A 21,629-nucleotide genomic window follows, 5' to 3' on the forward strand; every position below is an offset into this window, starting at 1 on the left:
AACTTTTGTAAGGAAAAAAGAAAGAAAACGCAAATACAGTATTTGCAAATAATTAACTTATTTAACATTGGAATAACAGAATTTTGAAAAGAGAGGACAACGGAGCTTTTGGACATCTCTAAACGGATGTTTCATTTACAATTTAGAAATTTTTGACGAGGAACCTCCATCCCTGATCACTGACGGGATGGGTGTTCCAACGTTATACCCATTCCTGATCCCTGACGGAATGGGTATTTTTAGGGCCAAAGTTCCGAAAAACGTGAACATTTTTGGAATAATTAAATTTTGTTTTCGCAATGCTAGCCTCAGATCTATCTCAAAGGCCCATATTGCCAAAAAAAAAAAAAAATTCCAAGAAAAAAAAATATATGCCAGAATAGTGATAAATAGAATTAAAAGCCAAACAATTGCACAACAGATAAAGAGCTCGGGTGTCCCCTCTTTGGTCCCAATCTTTTAAATTACAAGCTTCAAAATTATTGTAGAATTAAATTTAGCCAGAAATATTAAGAGTTCAGATCCAATTTATTCGGCAGTGATGTTGACATATTTCTCGAGCCTGTCCATCTCCTTGTGGGCCACTTCAATCTCTTTCTGGATACGGGCTTCCTCTCTATTCTGCTGCGCCCGCTCCTGTTTCTCGGCCTGTGCCTTTTCTTGAGACTCTGTTTATTAATAAAATTGAGAACGTGAAAAATATTTTTCATTTTCACTTTTTTTTTGCTGGAAGCCCTAAGCCTCAACCATATGCTTATCTCACGTCCTCTTTCGATTTTCCTACTACTATATTAGAATCCACTAAAACCCAGACCTATTGCGAGTCGTGAACACCCAGTTACGCTATATTTTATACAAGAATCTACATTTCTTTGCGAAATACAGTGTAGGGAAAAAAAAAACCCAAGTCAAATATATGTACTCTTATTCCACCCACCTCTCCACTTTTCAAAATCCTCTTTTTTGTTCTCGAGCAATCTGGGTGGAGGCATTTTTGGGGTTTCCTCTGAAACAAAGGTGAGATCAAAAACCACACCGCCTTTCTTTTCTTTTACTTCCTCTGCGACCATTGTACGTCGTACTTTCTCGTACGCCTCCATCTCTTCCGTCATCACACCCACTTTGTTATTTCTGGCAAAGCAACTCTGAAGAAGACCCATGATCTGTTGAGAGCGGCAATGGTTGTATCTAACAACAAAGGTTCCGATGATTGACTGTGACGTCACAATACGTTTATTGTTTACGACGTCATGAATACTCTAGTCATTTCCCATGATCCCCTGCACTTCAGGGGATCATGGGACAAGACTACACTAAACCGTATTTTGGGATATTCCACTTGACATTTATAGATACAAAGGATTTTAGGATTTTCCCTCTTTATCCCCATGGAAAATTTTGAATCCTTATTGCTCACACCTTAGTTCGTTCCAAAGGATTATGTTTTGAACAAACTTGATTTCACACAACTTGAGGATGCTTCAATATCAATAGGACTAGTTCTGGAGAGGATAATTTTTTTTAAATTATCCTCGATACATACATAATGTAAAATTTGATTGATTTTATTTGAAATTTTAGCTCCAACCTCAGCCCAGGATCCGTAGTGGGGGGGGGGGGGGGCATGAATCAACACAATTAAAAAAAATTACTTAGTTTGACCCTGCTACTCTTGAGAAGATTTTCTTATATTTCCTATGCATTCAAATGTAAATCTAATCCCCTTATATATCGGGTAATTTTGGTGATGAGTATATTTTGGGAATTTGATATCAAACAAGAGGCTCATTGACCACAACGCTCACCTTAGTCATTTGTTCTGCTGTTCATCGTTATTATTTTTTTTTTATTTCCCTCTTAATTTCATTAACAATTCTAATCCACATTGCAGACCAAAATATAGTCCTTACGGAGTTATGAGATAATAAAAGTTGAATCCTGTCCGGGATGCTTCAATATCAATACCATCAACATAGCCTTGCAGTTCTGGAGGAGATTTTTTTATTCCGTGTAAACACGCGTTATTTAGATCTCTGATTTCGGCCCCACCCTAACCTTAGGACTCATACTTTTTAAAGTAAACTGATCTACAAAATTTAGGTATGTTCTGTTCATCAATGATTTTTAGTGGTCTTGACTCTCTTGAGAAGATTTCTTTCTATATACTCTCTTGTAAAACTCTGATTCCCTATTCCAAAGGGCCCTGATTTCAACAAACTTGAATCTAAACTACGTTAAAAACTGAAGCTATGTTTTTACAGCATATTTATAAGAAAAATTGTGGAAATTCATTTGAAATTGTAGTAAAAATTGTGTGTAAAAATATCACGATATTATTGTGATATGGAGGGGGGGGGGAGGGTTGGTTGGTTGATATCACAATACGAAATCTTTGCATACCCATCCCTACTCATAAGTAGTGAGGGCAACAACAAGGGATCAGAGTTTTACATAGGAATGTATAGGGAAAATCTTCTCAAAAACAGTAAAGCCAAAATCAGTCGTATTTATAAGGTAGGTTGGGGCAACAATAGGAGATCAAAGTTTTTTTTATGCCCCCGTATCGAAGATTCGGGGGTATATAGTTTTTGCCCTGTCCGTCCGTCTGTCTGTAATAACTTTAACAGTGCTCATAACTTTTGATTGGTTGGAGCTATGGCTTTCATATTTCACATGTGTATTCCTTGTGACAAGACCTTTCTTTGGGTACCATCATTTTTGACCTTGACCTTGGAGTTTGACACAGTTTCACAAAATTTTTCCCAACTTTAACCTTGGCCATAACTTTTGAACGGTTGCTGCTAGGGCTTTCATACCTCACATGTGTAATCCTAGTGACTAGACATTGCTTTGGATACTAGCAACTTTGACCTTTTGACCTTGACGTTTGACCTCCTTTTGAAAAAGTTTAACATTGGCTATAACTTTTGAACAGTGAATGCTAGGGCTTTCATACTTCACATGTGTAATTCTTGTGACAAGACCTTCCTTTGGATACCAACAACTGACCATTTGACCTTGACCTCGAAGTTTGACCTACCTTTGGAAAACTTTAACCATGGCCAGAACTTTTGAACAGTTGGTGCTAGGGCTTTTATTCCTCTCATGTGTAATCCTTGTGACAATCCCTTCCTTTGGATACCAACAATTATAGCCCATTGACCTTGACCTTGGAGTTTGACCTACTTTTGGAAAAGTTTAACATTGGCTATAACTTTTGAACGGTGAATGCTAGGGCTTTCATACTTCACATGTGTAATTCTTGTGACAAGACCTTCCTTTGGATACCAACAACTGACCATTTGACCTTGACCTCGGAGTTTGACCTACCTTTGGAAAACTTTAACCATGGCCAGAACTTTTGAACAGTTGATGCTAGGGCTTTTATTCCTCTCATGTGTAATCCTTGTGACAATCCTTTCCTTTGGATACCAACAATTATAGCTCATTGACCTTGACCTTGGAGTTTGACCTACTTTTGGAAAACTTTAACCTTGGCCATTTCTTTTGAACATTTGGTGCTAGGGCTTTCATACCTCACATATGCAATCCTAGTGTCAAGACCTTACTTAGGATACCAACAACTTTGACCCTTTGACCCTGACTTTGGAGTTTGACCTACTTTTGAAAAACTTTAACCTTTTCCATATCTTTTCAATGGTTGCTGCTAGGGCTTTCATATTTCACAGGTATATTCCTCGGTACAAGACCTTACTTTGGGTTTCAACATATTTGATTTGCATTTGAGAAAGTTTAACCTTTGCTATAAATTGCCATACGGGGTCATCAGTGTTTCACAAACACATCTTGTTAATACATAAAATATACAGGATAAATCTTTAAAATTCTTTCTTTTATGAACTTCCGATCATGGTAAGTCATACTGATATATCCTCTTAATTTTTATTTATATACATGTAATATAAAGCATGTTTGAATGCCATTGTTTAACTTTTTCAACATTTTTACACTGATTTTAATTGTTATTTAATAGTTTGAACAAATAAATGAATAATTTTTGGATTTTTTATGATTATGCATCAAATACCTGTATTACAGTCTCCGTATCACGAAACATATCTCGCAATAAAAAAATCACAATGATATTACTGATATACCGATAAAATCGCACATCTCTCTACCCCAGAGGGTCATGATTTGAACAAATTTTGAACTACATAACCTGAGGATGCTTCCAAATAATTATGACTAAACTTGATTTTTTTGTTCTTAAGAATCTGTTTTCCTATTTATTACAAAATAAATCTTTCTTCTAATGTGGCCCCACCCTTGGTCTTAACTTAAGGTCATGATTTGTAAAAACTTGAATTTACACTACTTGAGAATGCTTCCATAAAAATATGACTAATCATGGCTTTGCTGTTCTTCAGAAGAAAATTTTAAAACTTTTATCCTATATATATAATACAGTGTATATATCCCTATGTAAAACTTTGATCTATGTGGACCCACCCTACCCCAGGGGCCACAATTGGAATAAACTTTAATCTATGCTATCTGGAGATAATTTCACATAAATATGACTAGTTGTGACTTTTGTGTTCTTGAAAAGATTTTCCCTATATATTCCATTGTAAAACTTTGATCTTCAATTGTGGCCCCATCCTATCCCCCAGTGGTTCATGATTTTCTAGCCTAGTAATTCTTAAGAAGATTTTAAAGGATGTCATTACATTTTTACTATTTTTTTGATTATGTCCAAAGAGAGTGTGGTCCTTTATTTGAACAAACTTGAATTCCCTTCACCCAAGGATGCTTTGTGGCAAGTTAAGTTGAAATTGGCCAAGTGGTTCTTGAGAAGGTGTCAACAATGTAAAAAAGTCTACAGACAACACATGACAGACAGAAGCTGGGCACCCTTTGATCAGAAAAACTCACTTGAGCCTTTGGCTTATGTGAGCTAAAAAGGAGCTGAAATATTGGCATTAAATACTTTGGCCAATTTTCATTTTTAAATACTCTGTAAAATATTATAGCTGTATGAACTTTGTTGAAATGTTGGTCCTTTGCTTTTTTGACAATTTTTTTTTTTTGTAATCTAACCCCCCAACTTTTGCATTTAACAATATTCAGTATCTTAATACAACAAATTATGGCCTTGCCTTTCTTGAGAGGAAGATTTTTAAAAGATATTTTCCTCTAAATTACCATGTTAATGTCTGATCCATAATAACACCCCACCCTACCCCAGGGACCATGATTTGAACAAATTTGAATCTCGCTATCTGAGGATGCTGGCATACCAATATCATTAATCATGGCCCTGCAGTTCATCAAGATTTTTTCTAGATTTTTTTCTATACATTCTTTGTAAACCTTTGATCCCCTAATGTGGCCCCACCCTACCCCCAGGGGCCATGATTTGAAACAAACTTGAATTTACATTAAGTTAGGAAGCTTTCACGTTTTATCTCTTCTGGCCCAGTGGTTTTTGAATTTTTAAACGAACCTACCAAATTTTCACTATTCCATAACTATCTCCCATGAAAAATGGTATGACCCTTCATTTGAATAAACTTGAATTCCTTTCACCAAAAGTTGCTTTGTAGGAAGTTTGGTTGAACTTGGCCAAGTGGTTCTGGAAAAGAAGTCAAAAATGTAAAAATTTAACAGATGACAAACAGTAGAGAGATGCTAGACACTTGTCATTCAGAAAAGCTCACTGGAGCCTCTGGTGAGCTAAAAAAAAAAAGAAGGCTTCTCCAAGTTCTTCATATGTGGCGATTTCCCTTTTTTTTTTTTTTTTTTTTTTTTTTTTATAATTTCTTGTAAGAAATTTTCTTTTTCAAGTGAGAAATGTTTTCTAACTGGAAAGGATTCCCCTTGGAAGATTTTCTGACTCTGCCCGTAATATTGCAATTCCATGATCAGCTGCAAGTGTCTTATACACAAATCCACTCAATGTATGATTTAGAAACAGTTTATTAAATATACAATGTATGAGTTCAATTAATTTTCAAATACAATGTGTTAAAATTATGGATAAATTACATGACATTGATTATTGGCGAGATTTACTCAGCAATTTATTTGTTGGGAAGGGTCTTAAATTGCACAATGAATTCATAAAAAGTACAACAGATAACAAAGCATGAAAATAAAACAATCATTCATATCATTGAAAGCACCATCAATCTCTGTTTCAAAGAACTAACTATATCACAATCACCAATGTTTGTGTCATTAAACAGCACATGATTCTCAAAGAAATTAGTAAATAAAATTAAATAATACATGTCCTAAAGATTTGTATGTATTACTGACTTTCTGCAATGTTAAAATAAATATTCATTAAAGCATTGATTACAAATACAATTTATCACCAAAAAAAGGGGGGAAAACCCCACATTGCAATGCATTTGTGAAACACTATCACTTGCACATGAGCCTCTATCATGGAAACTGGGTGTTAGATTCCTCGGAAAATCTCTTGCATTGAATCTGTCACCCAGATTTTTAATATACATATAATAGTACTGAGTTTTGAAAGACCCTTGTACAAATACTCTGGTTTTCAACAAACCTTGAGCACTCTTCTTTGAAAATTCAAAGCTTGAAAGCAGTAAAGAATAATTCAGCAGTAGATTCTGCATAAATGTAGAAATCATGAAAGAAAAAGAAAGCAAAAAAACTTCCTTAAAAAAATCACAAAAAGTTAATTCATGTGGAATATCTCCAACTCCCCCCCCCCCCCCCCCCCCCCCCCCCCCCCGGTAGTTAGAATGTCTCCAATATTTATTGCACCTAGTAAGGTCAATTTTGTGAAAAAGACAATCATTAGATAGTTGGAATAATGAACAATAATTTTGAAAGGAAACTGTTTGGAAGCAGCTGACTTTTGAAATAAGCCTGCATTCAATATGTGTTATATATTTTGTTGATATGTCAATTAATATCTTCATTATTAAAAAAAAATAGTCTGGGAGCCCCCCCCCCCCCCCAAAAAAAATTATGTGTCTAAAATCAGAGCATGAAAATACATGGTAAAGACTAGATAAAAACTAAATATTCCCATCACAAGAAAAAAAAAAGACACTTGTACAACACCCAAAATGGTGAACAAAATGAATAAATAAACATGTACAACAAGTGCTTACTGGTAGCAAGTATCAAATTTAAATGTCTTACAATAGATACATTTACATACAAAATTTAGACACACATCTATAAAAGCAAAAGTCCCTGAATCGTACAGTACAGCTCTACTGTTTTGGACCTGCACACAAAATATTCACCAGTTTAAGCTTCACAATCAGAGTTTATTTCTTCAGACAACAGGTCTTCCAGTACAAAATGGCATTAAAAAAACATGTTTCTCTAGTTCTTATGAAATTTGAAAAAGATAAATATTGCTTTTAGAAACTTGTTAAATTAACAGACAGTAAAATGAACAGACAATTTACCATTGCATGTAAACAAAAAATGAAGCTTTGTGCATGTAGTGCACAGCCTCTTTTACAACACACTACACTTGAGAGGACTTGACCAAACAGTGTCCTATCTATCAATTACTCATTCATAAACATGTAAATATATATATATATATTTACCTTATCACAAAAATATGTATAACATTATTCACAGTATAAACTTGTTATGAATACATGTATATTGTAAATTACTTTAAAAATACAAATGATATGGATTCTCAAGTTTTAAAAAACTTTTGAATCCTTGTGTTTAAATTATGTACATATATGACGATGTGATTTCTAATTAGAAAAATATGACTAACACTAAAATGAAAACCATATTCCGGTACATGCATGTATTTAAATTTAAACAAGTGTTTACAGTTAAAATGCATCTTGACATGTGTATCTGGTATTTCTGGTGAATTTTAAAGGAATGTAAGCATGATATATTTCCTATGTAGGCAAAATTAAAAAATTAAATGTCATTCACAACTGTTTTCTCTTAGGCCTTGCACATTTTTACTTTTCTGTACTACATAGAATTTTTATGTACAAGAGACCATGCAAAATTATTTTTCCAACTCTCATCCTAGACTGAATCACCTTTATATAAAATAAATAATTTTAAAAAAGTTTATGCATACAATGCATATTATTTTTCATATTTTTTTTGCTTACCCTACACATAGTTATGATACTTGGAAACACAACACAATTATAATATTGTACCCTTGGACTTGAAATGATAAGAACTTATAATGGTTGAACAGTTGATCTGAGCAAATTGTTCATCCAAGGAAGCACTTTTGGAAGAAGCAGTTTTGATCACAACATTAACATAAACAAATGTTCATCTCAATTCATACAACTAGCTGATGAAGAAGACCAATATACTCAGTGACCTAATGGTGCATAAAAATATTTTTTGAGTTGATGAGGGACATTGGCAAGGTTCCTGGATTTCTAATGGAATCTAGGTTCCATATCCTTGAGTCAAAGTTGAACTTTGTGCATAAATTAATCAATTATACTATGACAAAAAAAATCTACAAAAAAGTTAGAACAACTTCTTAATTATTTTATTGCACTATTCTTCGGTAAAATTTAAAAAAGTTTACAGATTTTGAAATACATGTAACATATATGTAAGTGTTGTGAAAAAAGAAACTGTGTAATTCAACAGAAAGGATGGAACTTGTTCTTAAATTGCCGCTATTTTCTGTCACTTCACTTGTGTTTTGTTGTGTTGACAATTTGTGTTTAAAGAATGTAAATAGTGTTAACACTATAATCTTAGCCACTTCTTTTTTCTTCAGATATAACATGACTTGAAGCAGAGAGAATTCAAACAAACAAGTGCTCTCAATAACTGAGAATTTTTTTTAGAAAAATTGCAAGCTTACGATCACTTTCTCCTGTAATGAAAGGTACTGAAATGACTTTTAACAGAGACAAGAAAAGAAAATACATGTAATTCAACAGTTTTAACTTTTTCCAAATTCATTCAAACATAAATACATGCATAAAAAAACACCACTGACTTTAACCACATTCAATAAGGTTATATAAGAGTTGACATTTTTAGTACCCCGATACATATTCTCATTTGTAAAGCCTATATGCACAGAGTTCAAATTTGACTTAAGGATTGTATGAAGGTGTACATATATACACTGTATACAGAGCATTATATATGTCCTGAACATTTATCTCAACAAGCTATCTTTACTTTTGAGATCTAAAAAATATTAAACTGAACTTTCCTCAGACCAAGCAAGGGTAGAAATCCCCTTAAATTAGTTTCAAAATAAATTTGACCATTTTAATGATAAAATCCTATCTACGTTTTCTTCCTGCACTTGTAGCTTACCAATGCCCTTAATTTACAAACTTGGTAAATGAGTAACAGTCTACAGATTTGTTTATTGTGTTGCTAAGCAATGCTGGAATTAGTGATTTGAATTTTTTCCAGGTTGTACCATTTTGGTACTTCCTTAGAAACATCCATCTCCCGTAACTTTATGTACACAGCACCAAGGAGATTATTCTCTTTCAGAACATCATGGTCCCAGACACTCACTTGTAAAATTTTTTGTTTCAATTCATCAAGACTCATTCTATACTCAATCTGTAAAAAGATCAAAGACTGATAAGATTTTTGATGATGTGTTTAATATAATACAAAGCAAACAAGATGTGTTTGTGAAACACTGATGCCCCCGTATGGCAGCTTATGGCGAAGGTTAAAGTTTCTTCAAATGTAAGTCAAAATCCAGGCCAAAAGATAAAAAATGTTGATAACCAAAGAAAGGTCTTGTCTCGAGGAATACACCTGTGAAATTTGAAAGACCTAGATACAACCGTTCAAAAGTTATGGCGAAGGTTAAAGTTTTTTAAATAAAAGTCAAACGTCAAGGTCAAAGTGGTTGGTATCCAAAGGAAGATCTTGTCACAAGGATTACATATGTGATGTATGAAAGCCCTAGCACCAACCATTCAAAAGTTATGGCCAAGGTTAAAGTTTTTCAAAAGTAGGTCAAACTCCTAGGTCAAGGTCAAAGGGTCAAAATGGTTGGTATCCAAAGGAAGGTCTTGTCACAAGGATTACATATGTGAAGTATGAAAGCCCTAGCATCAACCATTCAAAAGTTATGGCCAAGGTTAAAGTTTTTCAAAAGAAGGTCAAACTCCTAAGTCAAGGTCAAAAGGTCAAAGTGGTGGTTGGTATTCAAAGGAAGGTCTTGTCGCAAGGATTACATATGTGAAGTATGAAAGCCCTAACTCCAACCATTCAAATGTTATGGCCAAGGTTAAAGTTTTTCAAAAGTATGTCAAACTCCTAGGTCAAGGTCAAAGGGTCAAAGTGGTTGATATCCAGAGGAAGGTCTTGTCACAAGGAATACACATGTGAAGTTTGAAACCCTAAGCACCAACTGTTCAAAAGTTATGGCCATGGTTAAAGTTTCTCAAAAGTAGGTCAAACTCCAAGGTCAAGGTCAAAAGGTGAAAGTTGTTGGTATCCAAAGGAAGGCCTTGTCACAAAGAATACACATGTGAAGTTTGAAACCCCAAGCACCAACTGTTCAGAAGTTATGGCCAAGGTTAAAGTCTCATAAAATTTTGCAAAAGTGGGTCAAACTCCAAGGTCAAGGTCAAAAGGTCAAATATGATGGTACCCAAAGAAAGGTCTTGTCACAAGGAATACACATGTGAAATATGAAAGTCATAGCTCCAACCAATCAAAAGTTATGGGCAAGGTTAAAGTTGACAACAGACAAACAGACAAACAGATAAACAGACAGACAGTACAAAAACAATATACCCCTGGGATCTTTCGATCCGGGGGCATAAAAACCTTTGAAACTGAAGCTAATTCTTTTGAGTTTTCAAAATTTTTATACTTGATGCTGTAGTAATTTAAAAAGTATTAATGAAACATTAATGCCACGGATGATGGAGCCCAGCTCAGTTTTATAATGACAATTTCCCTATTTTTCCAATCTGTGTGACCTTGACTTAGCCTATATTATGACCTTTGATCAGTATAAGGACATGCCCTCTGTTCTTGCCAAGCACTTCAAATGTTTTTCCATTACAGTTACATGTTGGTCAAGAATCTGACACCTTGGCCTTTTCTAAATTACCTCAGTTTAAGGTCATATAAAATCCTCTGAACATAATAATTTGTTCTTTTCTTCAAAAGTAATGAGCACGCTAAGGTTAAACACCAGGTTGCAGACCGATAAACAAGCAAAATTAAAAAAAAAATGCTTTACCAGACCAATCCTTTCGTTTATGGTGTATGGAAAGAAATATAATTACCACTTCATTATAGGTAGGATGCGTGGAATGTTTTATAATTTTTGTTTTCCGTTTGGTCTCTTTCTCTGGATCTGGCAGTAGATATGTTTTCACATAAGGACTTGGCAGTTCTGATGTGGCAGGCTACAAATAAAACAAAAAGAATTCATCTTTTATATCTTCCATTTAGGAAAGTTTTCTTTGGTTTTTTGCCTTGTGAGTAATAAAATATTGTCTTATTTTTAAATTCCACAATGCACTTACTAGGTCTTTGGCATGCATTATCATGATGTGTAATATATTCTTCCGGTGATGAATGGAGAGCTTCACCATCCCAAACTGTGAACGCTGGGGTACCAGCTCCACATGGTTCTCTGTGAAATATATCACAGAAAATTTCAGAATTTTTATAAGCAGCCCCAAAACTGTTGGTCAATGTTGTTGTTTGCCTTCAAATCTTTCTATTACTCAATATGCTTCCAAAACATCTTCATGACCCAGATAGGAATTGTGATATTTTATCCCACTGACATTAAACTTGCCTAAATGACTTTGGGTCAAGATCCCGATGCATTCTTTATAAGCAATATTTGAATTGTACAATACAAAGTCAAAACTGTATACCAACACCTTATGGTTAAAATTGCTTAAAAGTGGATACCACGAGGTATACAATAGGGCCTGGATCTGGATTTAACAAAACAAATCTACTTGTGCATTCTCATGATGTGTTGGTGATCTGTTTATGTCTTTAATGTTTGAGTGACTGTGTGTCAATTTTTCTCTGCAACAAAATTATAGGCTGGGAAAGGGGCAACTTTTCACATTTTTTTTCTGCCAGTGACCTAGACATTGCCCAAATGACCTTTGATCAAGACTATGACTCACTACCAAGTCATAAGTAAAATAGTTTGCATTTTAAAGTATAATGGTTATCCCAAATGTTCCCCAAAGGTCGCTATTTTTCCAGTTTTTACAGCCCCATGCCCAAACAGTGGTGCGAGAGTCCTGTCATACAAATATGGTATAAATATCTACCCATATTTTAATGCTCAGCTTTAATAAACCTTACATAGCTGCTGGAATTACCTTTAAGTTTGGGGATGTTCAGTCTGGCTTTCTGGGCTTCCTGTTCATCTCTCAACAGAGGGTGAAAGAATGTGTATACAATGTCACTCTGTAAGGAAGGAACATATTTTATTTGTTGTAACAGTGCTGTATGTCATATGTGCCACTGTAACAGTGCTGTATGTCATATATGTCATAGAAGACTTAGTACTTTACTGCAATGAATTTTTAAAACTGTGCAATAGTCTAGGTACTTGTAACATATACATTAAGATTTTAAAACTGTTAAGATTAGTCAATATCTCAATGAAAGCATCCATGTTTTGAAAATAAATTATTACTAAGATAATTGTATCCACCTCTGACACATAGGGTTTAGTTGACAATCCATTCAAAATACTTAGATATCTAGCACCTAGCAGCTACATGCGCTATGCCGCTACAATCCATTTCAATCTTGAACTCACCACTAATGACAAGCTTGTGATTTAAAGGTTATATTTTAAGTAGTGGGTACTTGAAGTCAAGTTGGTGATATTTCAACCGTATTCTTAACAACTCATTTTTGAACACAACAAAGATAGACATTTTCAAAAATAAAAGTATCATATATTGTGCATGAGATCTGAACTGACCTCACAGACTTCTGGTGCCTTCCTCCATAACTCATGAACAAATCTATCCATTTCCTGCTTTCTTGCCTCAGCTAATTTCTTCACGTGAGATCGACCCATCTGAAATCTGTTCAGAACATTCTTTCTTATGGTAGCATAGTAAACATTTTTGAATTGCTTGAAATTTTTTAATCATATGCTTAATTGTTGATCATCTTTTAGTTTATGAAACATGCAAGTCAACACGTAAAGATTTCTTGTTTTATATAAAAAAAAGTCTTTGAAACACAATCCGTAAGAAGAAAAAAAGTATCAGTAATAGAATACTTGCTTGCTTAATGGTGGCGGCCAGGAAGTAAGAGGAAAGAGATCCATAACTTTGTTTCGAAATTCAAGAAATTCTGAATAATGGCGAAAGACATACATAGGAACTTTCTGGTTGACCCGTTCCACTTTGAAAATAAAGATCTATAAAAAGAAAAAAAAAAAACCTTGTACAGAAAATCAAAAATCTAAAGGACATTGGAAATTTTGTATCTACGTAACAGTTTTTTTTTATTGAGAAGTAATGTAACAAAACTGCACACAGTACTGTACAAGTAAATGCATGAAACTCGGGACTTACATAGTGTCTCTCAGGATCATAACGCTTCTGATAACTGTGTACGACCACATTCTCAATTTTACCATCTGTATTTATACTGAAAAAAAAATCCCTTGCATGATGTAATTGTGATCAGAGGATTATTTATGAATGTATACTGCATACCTTACAGGTTCATAGAGAAGATTCAGAAGAAATATATATTACTTGAATTCTACATTTTAACTGAGCTTTTGAAAAAAAAAATTATTTCAAAGATTAAAAAAAAAAAATAAATATAGATACATGTATGATTTAATATTAAAATAAGGCACATGGATACTAGTTCTCCTTTTCCAACTCCTCTATCTTCTACGTAATGGCACATGTATATATACAAAAAATCATACCATTTGGAGCATATCTTAACCCAATTATTCATTTTAACTTTGTCAAGTTTAAGATGTCATACTATACTTTTTGGACAACATGACTTTTCTATCCATCTCAACTAGGAAAGTAGACTACCTGTAAGTTTTTGGAACAAATGACAGTAATGCACCCTCTTGATGGCTGGAAAACTTCATCTGAGCAAGGTTGTGGATAAAGAAATTAAACTGTGTGAATACTGATTTCAAACTGTCCTCAATCATTCTGAAATTTAAAGAAAGCATCATATACAGTATTCACAAGATAGAGCTAAATAAGATAACATTTGCTACCAAATTAAGGTGTGCAAGATGTGTTAAGGAAAAACAATTTTTAAGGTATTCAATGTATAAAGACCATTTTTTGTTCTTAATAAATGAATGGTCCGATTTTTTAATCATGGTAGCATTTTGAAGGTGTAATCAAACAAAAATACTCTGCCAAAGGAATTTACCAAATTTTGATTATTGTACAATTAATTGTACCTTGAAGTTAACGTTGAAGTCTATGGGCAGCGCATGTGTTATTTAAGATACTGTAAAAAGTAATTTGAATTTCATACAAATCTCTTGGTGAATATATGCATAAACTCTCTCTTTATTATAATATGAAATAAAATAAATCATTCTCCATGGTATTTTGGAAAAATCAAAAATATTCTTCTTTTCATCAAGGGCAGATAACTCTTCAAAAACTTTTAAGGTGCAAAATGACTGGCTTCTTACATGTTATCTGTCATGTGAATTTTTGTTCATCTCACTTTCATCGTTATCTAGCAATGCATTTTTAACTAGTTTAAGATGATTCAAAATTGTTCAAAATCCCTTCATTATACATTGAATACCTTTAATGAATCTTGGTGCTTTATATTGTTTTTAATGAAATTTCTAGAATCCAAGACTGTAATTTTCAATATGCTGAATCTCTTATCATCCAATAAAAGCAAAACAGAAAATACCAGAGTTTTTAGAGTAATAAGGATTTAATTTCATATCTCTGACATGTGGCTACAGTGCAGGAAACTAATTTTGTTACAGCATCGATGCTGATTTGAATGCTTCCTTTGCTTGCTGATTTGAATGCTTCCTTTGCTTGCTGATTTAATGCTAGTAATCCTTATCCTGATGCTGTTTTATAATTAGGTCAATGCTACCGGAAGTAGCATCATGCTACCGGAAGTAGATAATGAATTTCAGCATTGCCGTTTAAAGCAATAAAAGTGCCTTTTACAATTATTTGATCATAATATCTCACTATGTATCAATAATGTGAATACTTTTACCAGTATTCTTTCTTTCTTTTTTTAATTTTTTACTGAATTAAAACTCATTGATTTTCTGATGCTAGTAGGATAATGCTGATTTTATGTAGGTCAATGCTGGTTTTATCCTTTGCTTGCTGATGCTGATCCTGGTAATGCTGTTTTTTAAATGCTGATGCTAGCTCGATCCTGATGCTACTAATGCTTATGCTGGTTTATGTAACAAAATTAATTCCCTGCACTGTACCTTGTGAACATGGCCGTTGCCTGAGCCTCTGTGTGGCCAGGTAACAGAGCCCTCTGTATGTACCGAGCTGCTCCTTCCGTCACTCCGGGAATCCCCGACCTTGATAACTACAAAGATTAATTAAACAAACTACAACCTAAATAATCTAAATCATTTACATCTTTTAGTGAATTTTTAAAATTATTTTTGTTTATAATGCATAAGACAAAGATTTTGGGTGGAATTCTGTTTTTGGTTTGTTCTTCATAGTAGTAAACAAAATGCAATAATACTACCATCTGACCAGATATGAAGCCTCCATAACAAAAGACATGAGCAACTTGTTAAAGTTTCTAAGAGAGAAAGACAAAGATTGACAAAGAAAGAACAGACAGACATACCAACATACAAAGTGCCCCGGCCCTTCTCAGCTTTGATCTAGGGGCTTATGAAGAAGATTGCTGAATTATGCAATGACGCAGAATTACATATGCATGAAATACGATACAAGAAGACATGAAGAAGAAGAATGGCATACCAGGAACTATGGTATATGCCACTGGACCTGTCCAAACCTTGTTAGAAGCATTAACTGCATGTAATTACGCATATGCTTTTATTCAAATTCATGCATTCAGAATTTTTTATCAGTAAAATTCAAAATAAATACCGGTTTGTATATTTACATATAAATTAAATAAATAATCTAAAAACTTTGTCATTGAATGGATGACAGAAACCAATGAGAAATTGAAGGGTTCATGACCCATCAGGAAAGTAGAGAATGTAATGCTTGACCATTTAAAAAGAAAAAACATAGGTTATCAAAGATTACGAAGCTCACCTCGACAAATGTTATCAGTAAAAGTAATGCAAATCTCACATCATATTTTCTTTATAGTTAGTGTGCATCCTGAAAACAATATTCATGCAAATTCTGTGTAAGTAGGTCTTATAGTTCGTTGGGAATTGACCTGTTCCAAAAACTTTAACCTGTTCACTAATCAAGAAAATGTCTTTCATTTCCTACATCTGAAGCAAGTCTGGAATGCACCATCTATGCAAGTTAAATGATAACAGGCCATATAATTAATTATAGAGCTACTCCAAACACATTGTCATGGTTACTCATTTGGAAAATATATGTCAGATCCAGCATCCGAAGCAAGTCTGGTAGTGCCCATCCCTAGATACATCATCCATGCAAGCTTGGTCCAGGTAGGGCTTATAGTTACTTGGGAATGGACCTGCTCCAAAAACTTTAACCTGGTCACTCATCTGGAAAATGTAGGTCAGATCCAGCATCCGAAGCAAGTCTGGTAGTGTCCATCCCTAGATGCATCATCCATGCAAGTTTGGTCCAGGTAGGGCTTATAGTTACTTGGGAATGGACCTGCTCCAAAAACTTTAACCTGGTCACTCATCTGGAAAATGTAGGTCAGATCCAGCATCCGAAGCAAGTCTGGTAGTGCCCATCCCTAGATGCACCATCCATGCAAGTTTGGTTCAGGTAGGGCTTATAGTTACTTGGGAATGGACCTGCTCCAAAAACTTTAACCTGGTCACTCATCTGGAAAATGTAGGTCAGATCCAGCATCCGAAGCAAGTCTGGTAGTGTCCATCCCTAGATGCATCATCCATGCAAGTTTGGTTCAGGTAGGGCTTATAGTTACTTGGGAATGGACCTGCTCCAAAAACTTTAACCTGGTCACTCATCTGGAAAATGTAGGTCAGATCCAGCATCCGAAGCAAGTCTGGTAGTGTCCATCCCTAGATGCATCATCCATGCAAGTTTGGTCCAGGTAGGACTTATAGTTACTTGGGAATAGACTTGCTCCTAAAACTTTAACCGGGACGCCATCGCTAACGCCGACGCCAATGCCGGGGGTATAGCATAAGCTCAACTCGACTTCGTCGAGGTGAGCTAAAAATCTTTTATAATTTTCCATTTTTTCTCTTCTTTCTTTCTTTTCTTTTTTTTCCTCTTTTACATTTACAAATTGATGTAATACCCATCACATATTATACCCTAAGAGTCACTATTTTAACATTTCCTTGTTTGGAGAGAACTAATGTAGGCCATTTTTTCCTGTTGTTCAATACATGTTCATTGTATATACTTTTATGTACAGGGTGTTTCATAATATATGTTACATTTTAAAATCTAATTATATTTCTTACCTATCATATTTCTACTACAAACTATATATCATTTTAAACATCAAATCCTGCATTTTTGTTCCATATGAAAAAGTCAAGGAATTCATGGTATTACAATGATACATTGTGACATAAACGCCGATGTCCTAATTTGAGTATTTTTCGAAATGGACTTAACTTATCAACATATTGCTGTATTGTAAAGCTGTTTTTTCAATACATGTCGCCAATATTCAGAAGTTGATGAAGGAAATATTCCAAAAGAATGGAAACTTTTTAGGATGCTTATTAGAAGGATAGTAACAAAATTAAAGGACAGGGACGAGCAATATGCGATAAATGACACGGTACTCCAGAGAGCCTAAGGACTTCAAGAACCGAAGATTTAATTGGTGAACTGGAGACTCTTAAATAGTTTAGTAAACTCCTGAGTAAAGGATCAGATGGATGTTTTCAGAAATTGATGCTGGTTATATCAGCATTGCCAGCATATATTGAACTTTGAAATATGATATACATGTATATAGTTTTCAACGTACAAATTTTCAATAATGCAATACCCCAAGAAAAGAGTTTGATCTCTTCATTCGCATTCGCCATTCTCAATCTCTGAGCCTTTTTGTAGGGATTCTTTAGGAACAGGGTCTACAATCTTAGATTAAAGATACTGAATGAGCTGCAAAACCCCCTATAAACCTTTAAATGAGGAATGTCTAACAAATATGTCTGACAAGGTTATACAAATTTCGAGAGGAAATTTTCATTTAATTGTAATTGAAATAGTGGAAATCATTTTAAGAACAAGTAATGGGCTTTTGACGTTATGAAATTCAACGTAACAAAAATGGCGTAATTTAGAAATTTCGCTATTTTCAGTAATGTTTGAGATTTTGTCCAGTGTTTAATATTTTGGTTGGTAATTTTACAAAATGAATCTTATGGATACATGCATCAAATTGATAAAAACACTTGTCTGTATCTTTTTCTTGTGTTTGTCAAATTGATGATTCAAAATGTAACATATATTATGAAACACCCTGTATATTATGAATAAAATAATTCTTAAACTAACATTTCCTTGTATCTAAAAACATCGCTTTTAGCCTAATGAAATGCTTAATAACATATCAGACTGACTATATTTTACTTGACTTAATACAATTTGTTTCAAAATGTCAATATTTCATTGTGTTCAATCTTGATCTTCATGACACAACCAACAGTTCAGTTCACTGACTCACAAATATAAATCAACCTTTTTAAAAAAAGGGGGAATGGGGCTGCAGAAAAAGCAACTTATTGTGATAAGGGTATTTCTGTGGTTCCAAAAAGGATGTTTATTTCAGAAATTTTTCTGGATTTTATACCATTATATGAAAATGAGGAATACTCATATTTCAAAATGGAGAAACAATTCACTGCATTAAGAGTAAATTAAACCTGAAGTACATTGGTAGAACTAATTGATGCTTGTGATATTCAATGATATTTTGGAGAAAGGAACATTACATTAATACCTGTTTTTCATCTTCACAATGTCTATGTTTTATGATATCATTCCTCTACACAAATCCATGACATTAAAAGTTGCTATTTAAAAGTCGGCTAGAAAGCTACTATTTCATTGGTTCCAGGTTTTTGGACTGTAACCAATCAGAAAATAGCCTTTATTGTAGGTAAGTTTTGTAATCAAATATGGATTGTCTTTAAAATGGAAAGTGCCAATATTGTAAAATTTGTGACCAGTTACCTCAAATAAAATATCGGAGATTAATTTTTGGAATATCCTTCTTACAATCACAAAAGATGTGCTTATGGCTTTGAGCCACTTGAAAAGTACAGATTTGAAAGATACATTCTCATTGGCTGGTTTATAATTAACCATTACGTTGTGTGTAACCACAAGCCTAATTTTTAAACAGTGATTTTTGTCAAGGGTTTGTGAAGAGGAATTGTGTCACAAACTTTGATATTGTGAAGATGCCTGTTTACCTGATGAAAATTTTAGTGCTACAGTACTCTTTAGAAAAAATTTAAAATCAAAATACATGTATTCATACTTAGATCTTGTTACTTGTCGACAATGATGATTCAACTTGCATGGAAGTATATGATTGTACATATGGAGATGTAAAAAAAAAATATGTCTGCAAGTCCAAAAAGATGCATTCACTCAATAATGCAGAAATAAAACATGATAAAGCTCACCTCAACAAACGACATCTTCAAGGGAGACAAAATTGTTTTATCAAATTAATAGTCAATAATTTCACCATTACAGCATTTAAGTTGAACATCTGATGCAAGTTTCAGAAGCAATTGTGTGCTGCATCTTTATTTACATCCTCCCTACAGTAGGACTTTGGGTTATTTGGGGATGGACCTGTTCCAAAATTTTCATCCTCATTACTTACATTCTGGATTCAGCATCAAAAGCATGAGAAATATTAACAAGAGATGTTTGTGAAACACTTATGCCCCCCCCCCCCCCACAATGATTGAAATTTTTCTAAGTCCAAGGGGCATAACTCTGTCAAAAATTGCTCGATCTTACCCAAAACAGAATTTGACCTAGATATTCTTATGGTAAATCTGTATACCAAATTTCATTTCAGTATGTGCAACCTCTGCAAAGAAAATGAATGGAAAATGCAAATAATTGGAATTTTTCTAAGTCCAAGGGGCATAACTCTGTCAAAAATTGCTCGATTGTACCCAAAACAGATCTTGACCAAGATATTCTCATGATTAATCTGTATACCAAATTTCATTTCAGTATGTGCAACCTCTGCGAAGAAAATGAAGGGAAACTGTTTGTGGACCGACCGAAAGACAGACAGATAGACAGACTGACCGACTGACAGACAGCAGCAAAGCCATATGCCCTCCCTTCTTCAATCTGATAGAAATTGGATCTTTCTTATGCTCCAGAATTCTGATAGTCACTGTACAAAGCGCACTGCGATTATCAGAATTTCGGAGCATAACAAAGATCTGATTTTAATCAGATTGTCCCTTCTTCGAAAGGGGGCATAACAAACATCTAAAGGTGCACCACCAGAGCAAGTTTTTTTTCTAATTATTGCCTTAAAATACTTTGGAATAAACCTGCTCCAAAAATGTATACCTGGCCACTCCAATGCATGTATATAATATCCCTAGATGCATTGTCACTGCAAATTGGGACAAGTAGTGCTCATAGTCACTAGTAGTGCTCATAATTGCTACAGAATTAAAACTGATCCAAAACCTAAGGAAATCCACACAGGAGGTATTGGATACGCTCATCTCAATTTAGTGAGCTAATATCCACAGAGTATTGTTAACATATTACAGAATAGTTATCTTTATAAAAGTTTGATAGCCATTATGTCATTCACTTTTGCAAACATTTTGTAATAAGTAAGTTTAAATGTCAAATCTCTAAAGATTTAACACATTTCTTTTAAGAGTTTTGGTATGCATTCCACATTACTTTTAGTAGTCATCTTTAAATGCATCATCAGACTGAAATTGGAATTACTTGTCAATCTCACCTGATCTCCAATATTGATTTGATCTCTAATATTGACGTATACCTTGAAGAATTATATTAATCAAACTTCTAATTCATAAATATCATATATTTACATGTAATTATTTAAAATAATCTTTAGTTCAAATCTTTTCTGAATGTACCAAACTTTTGTTTGAACTTGCTTGCCTTAAAGGATATCTTGACCAAAATACTTCAAAGTAAATTGCCCAAAAAATGTTATTAAAAAATTTTCAAGCACAACTGTTCAATAAACCTCATCTAGGCAACCCTCATCATGCCATAGAGTGTTAAAATTTATCAATTTTTAAATTGTGTAAAATCTTACCAAAGCAAATAAGTTAAGGAAGAGGTTTGCATTCCTTCTGAGAATGTTAAAGCCCTGACAACAAAGATCAATAAACAGCTGGAACTTGTCACTGTGTTTCTCTCCATTATTGATGACAAATGCCATGTCAGAGGTCAAAACAAATGGAACACGGTCCCTAAAAAAGAGCATCAAAAATTATAATAGAT

At 33.9% G+C, this 21,629-nt stretch overlaps 3 protein-coding genes across 3 annotated transcripts in view; all 3 read right to left on the reverse strand.

Moving 5' to 3' along the window:
• Positions 1-4,092, reverse strand: part of LOC133186126 (large ribosomal subunit protein eL32-like) — a 256,634-nt gene extending 252,542 nt beyond the window's left edge. Inside the window, exon 1 of the mRNA XM_061321409.1 lies at positions 4,082-4,092. The gene's annotated coding sequence lies outside the window, so the exon portion shown is untranslated. The remainder of the gene's footprint in view (positions 1-4,081) is intronic.
• LOC133192740 (uncharacterized) lies at positions 331-1,182 on the reverse strand. The gene is made up of 2 exons (XM_061328785.1): positions 938-1,182; positions 331-668 (listed from the first exon to the last, which is right to left on the reverse strand). The coding sequence occupies exons 1-2, from the start codon at positions 1,158-1,160 to the stop codon at positions 529-531; spliced, it is 363 nt and encodes a 120-aa protein (XP_061184769.1). The 5' UTR covers positions 1,161-1,182; the 3' UTR covers positions 331-528.
• Positions 4,093-7,683: 3,591 nt separating the features above from the next.
• The window catches only part of LOC133186142 (phosphatidylinositol 4-phosphate 3-kinase C2 domain-containing subunit alpha-like), a 37,926-nt gene continuing 23,980 nt past the window's right edge, over positions 7,684-21,629 (reverse strand). The window contains exons 28-38 of the mRNA XM_061321417.1: positions 21,442-21,598; positions 21,115-21,156; positions 15,440-15,546; positions 14,031-14,156; positions 13,545-13,620; positions 13,251-13,387; positions 12,941-13,046; positions 12,327-12,414; positions 11,502-11,611; positions 11,259-11,381; positions 7,684-9,564 (exon numbers count right to left, since the gene is read on the reverse strand). Coding sequence (XP_061177401.1) covers positions 9,370-9,564; positions 11,259-11,381; positions 11,502-11,611; positions 12,327-12,414; positions 12,941-13,046; positions 13,251-13,387; positions 13,545-13,620; positions 14,031-14,156; positions 15,440-15,546; positions 21,115-21,156; positions 21,442-21,598 — 1,267 coding nt within the window. The 3' untranslated portion in view covers positions 7,684-9,369. The remainder of the gene's footprint in view (positions 9,565-11,258; positions 11,382-11,501; positions 11,612-12,326; positions 12,415-12,940; positions 13,047-13,250; positions 13,388-13,544; positions 13,621-14,030; positions 14,157-15,439; positions 15,547-21,114; positions 21,157-21,441; positions 21,599-21,629) is intronic.

Source organism: Saccostrea echinata, unplaced genomic scaffold, assembly GCF_033153115.1.
Source record: "Saccostrea echinata isolate AGI-Se365-2 ecotype Australia unplaced genomic scaffold, CSIRO_AGI_Sech_v1 ptg000001l, whole genome shotgun sequence".
Classification (NCBI taxonomy): Eukaryota; Metazoa; Mollusca; class Bivalvia; order Ostreida; family Ostreidae; genus Saccostrea; species Saccostrea echinata.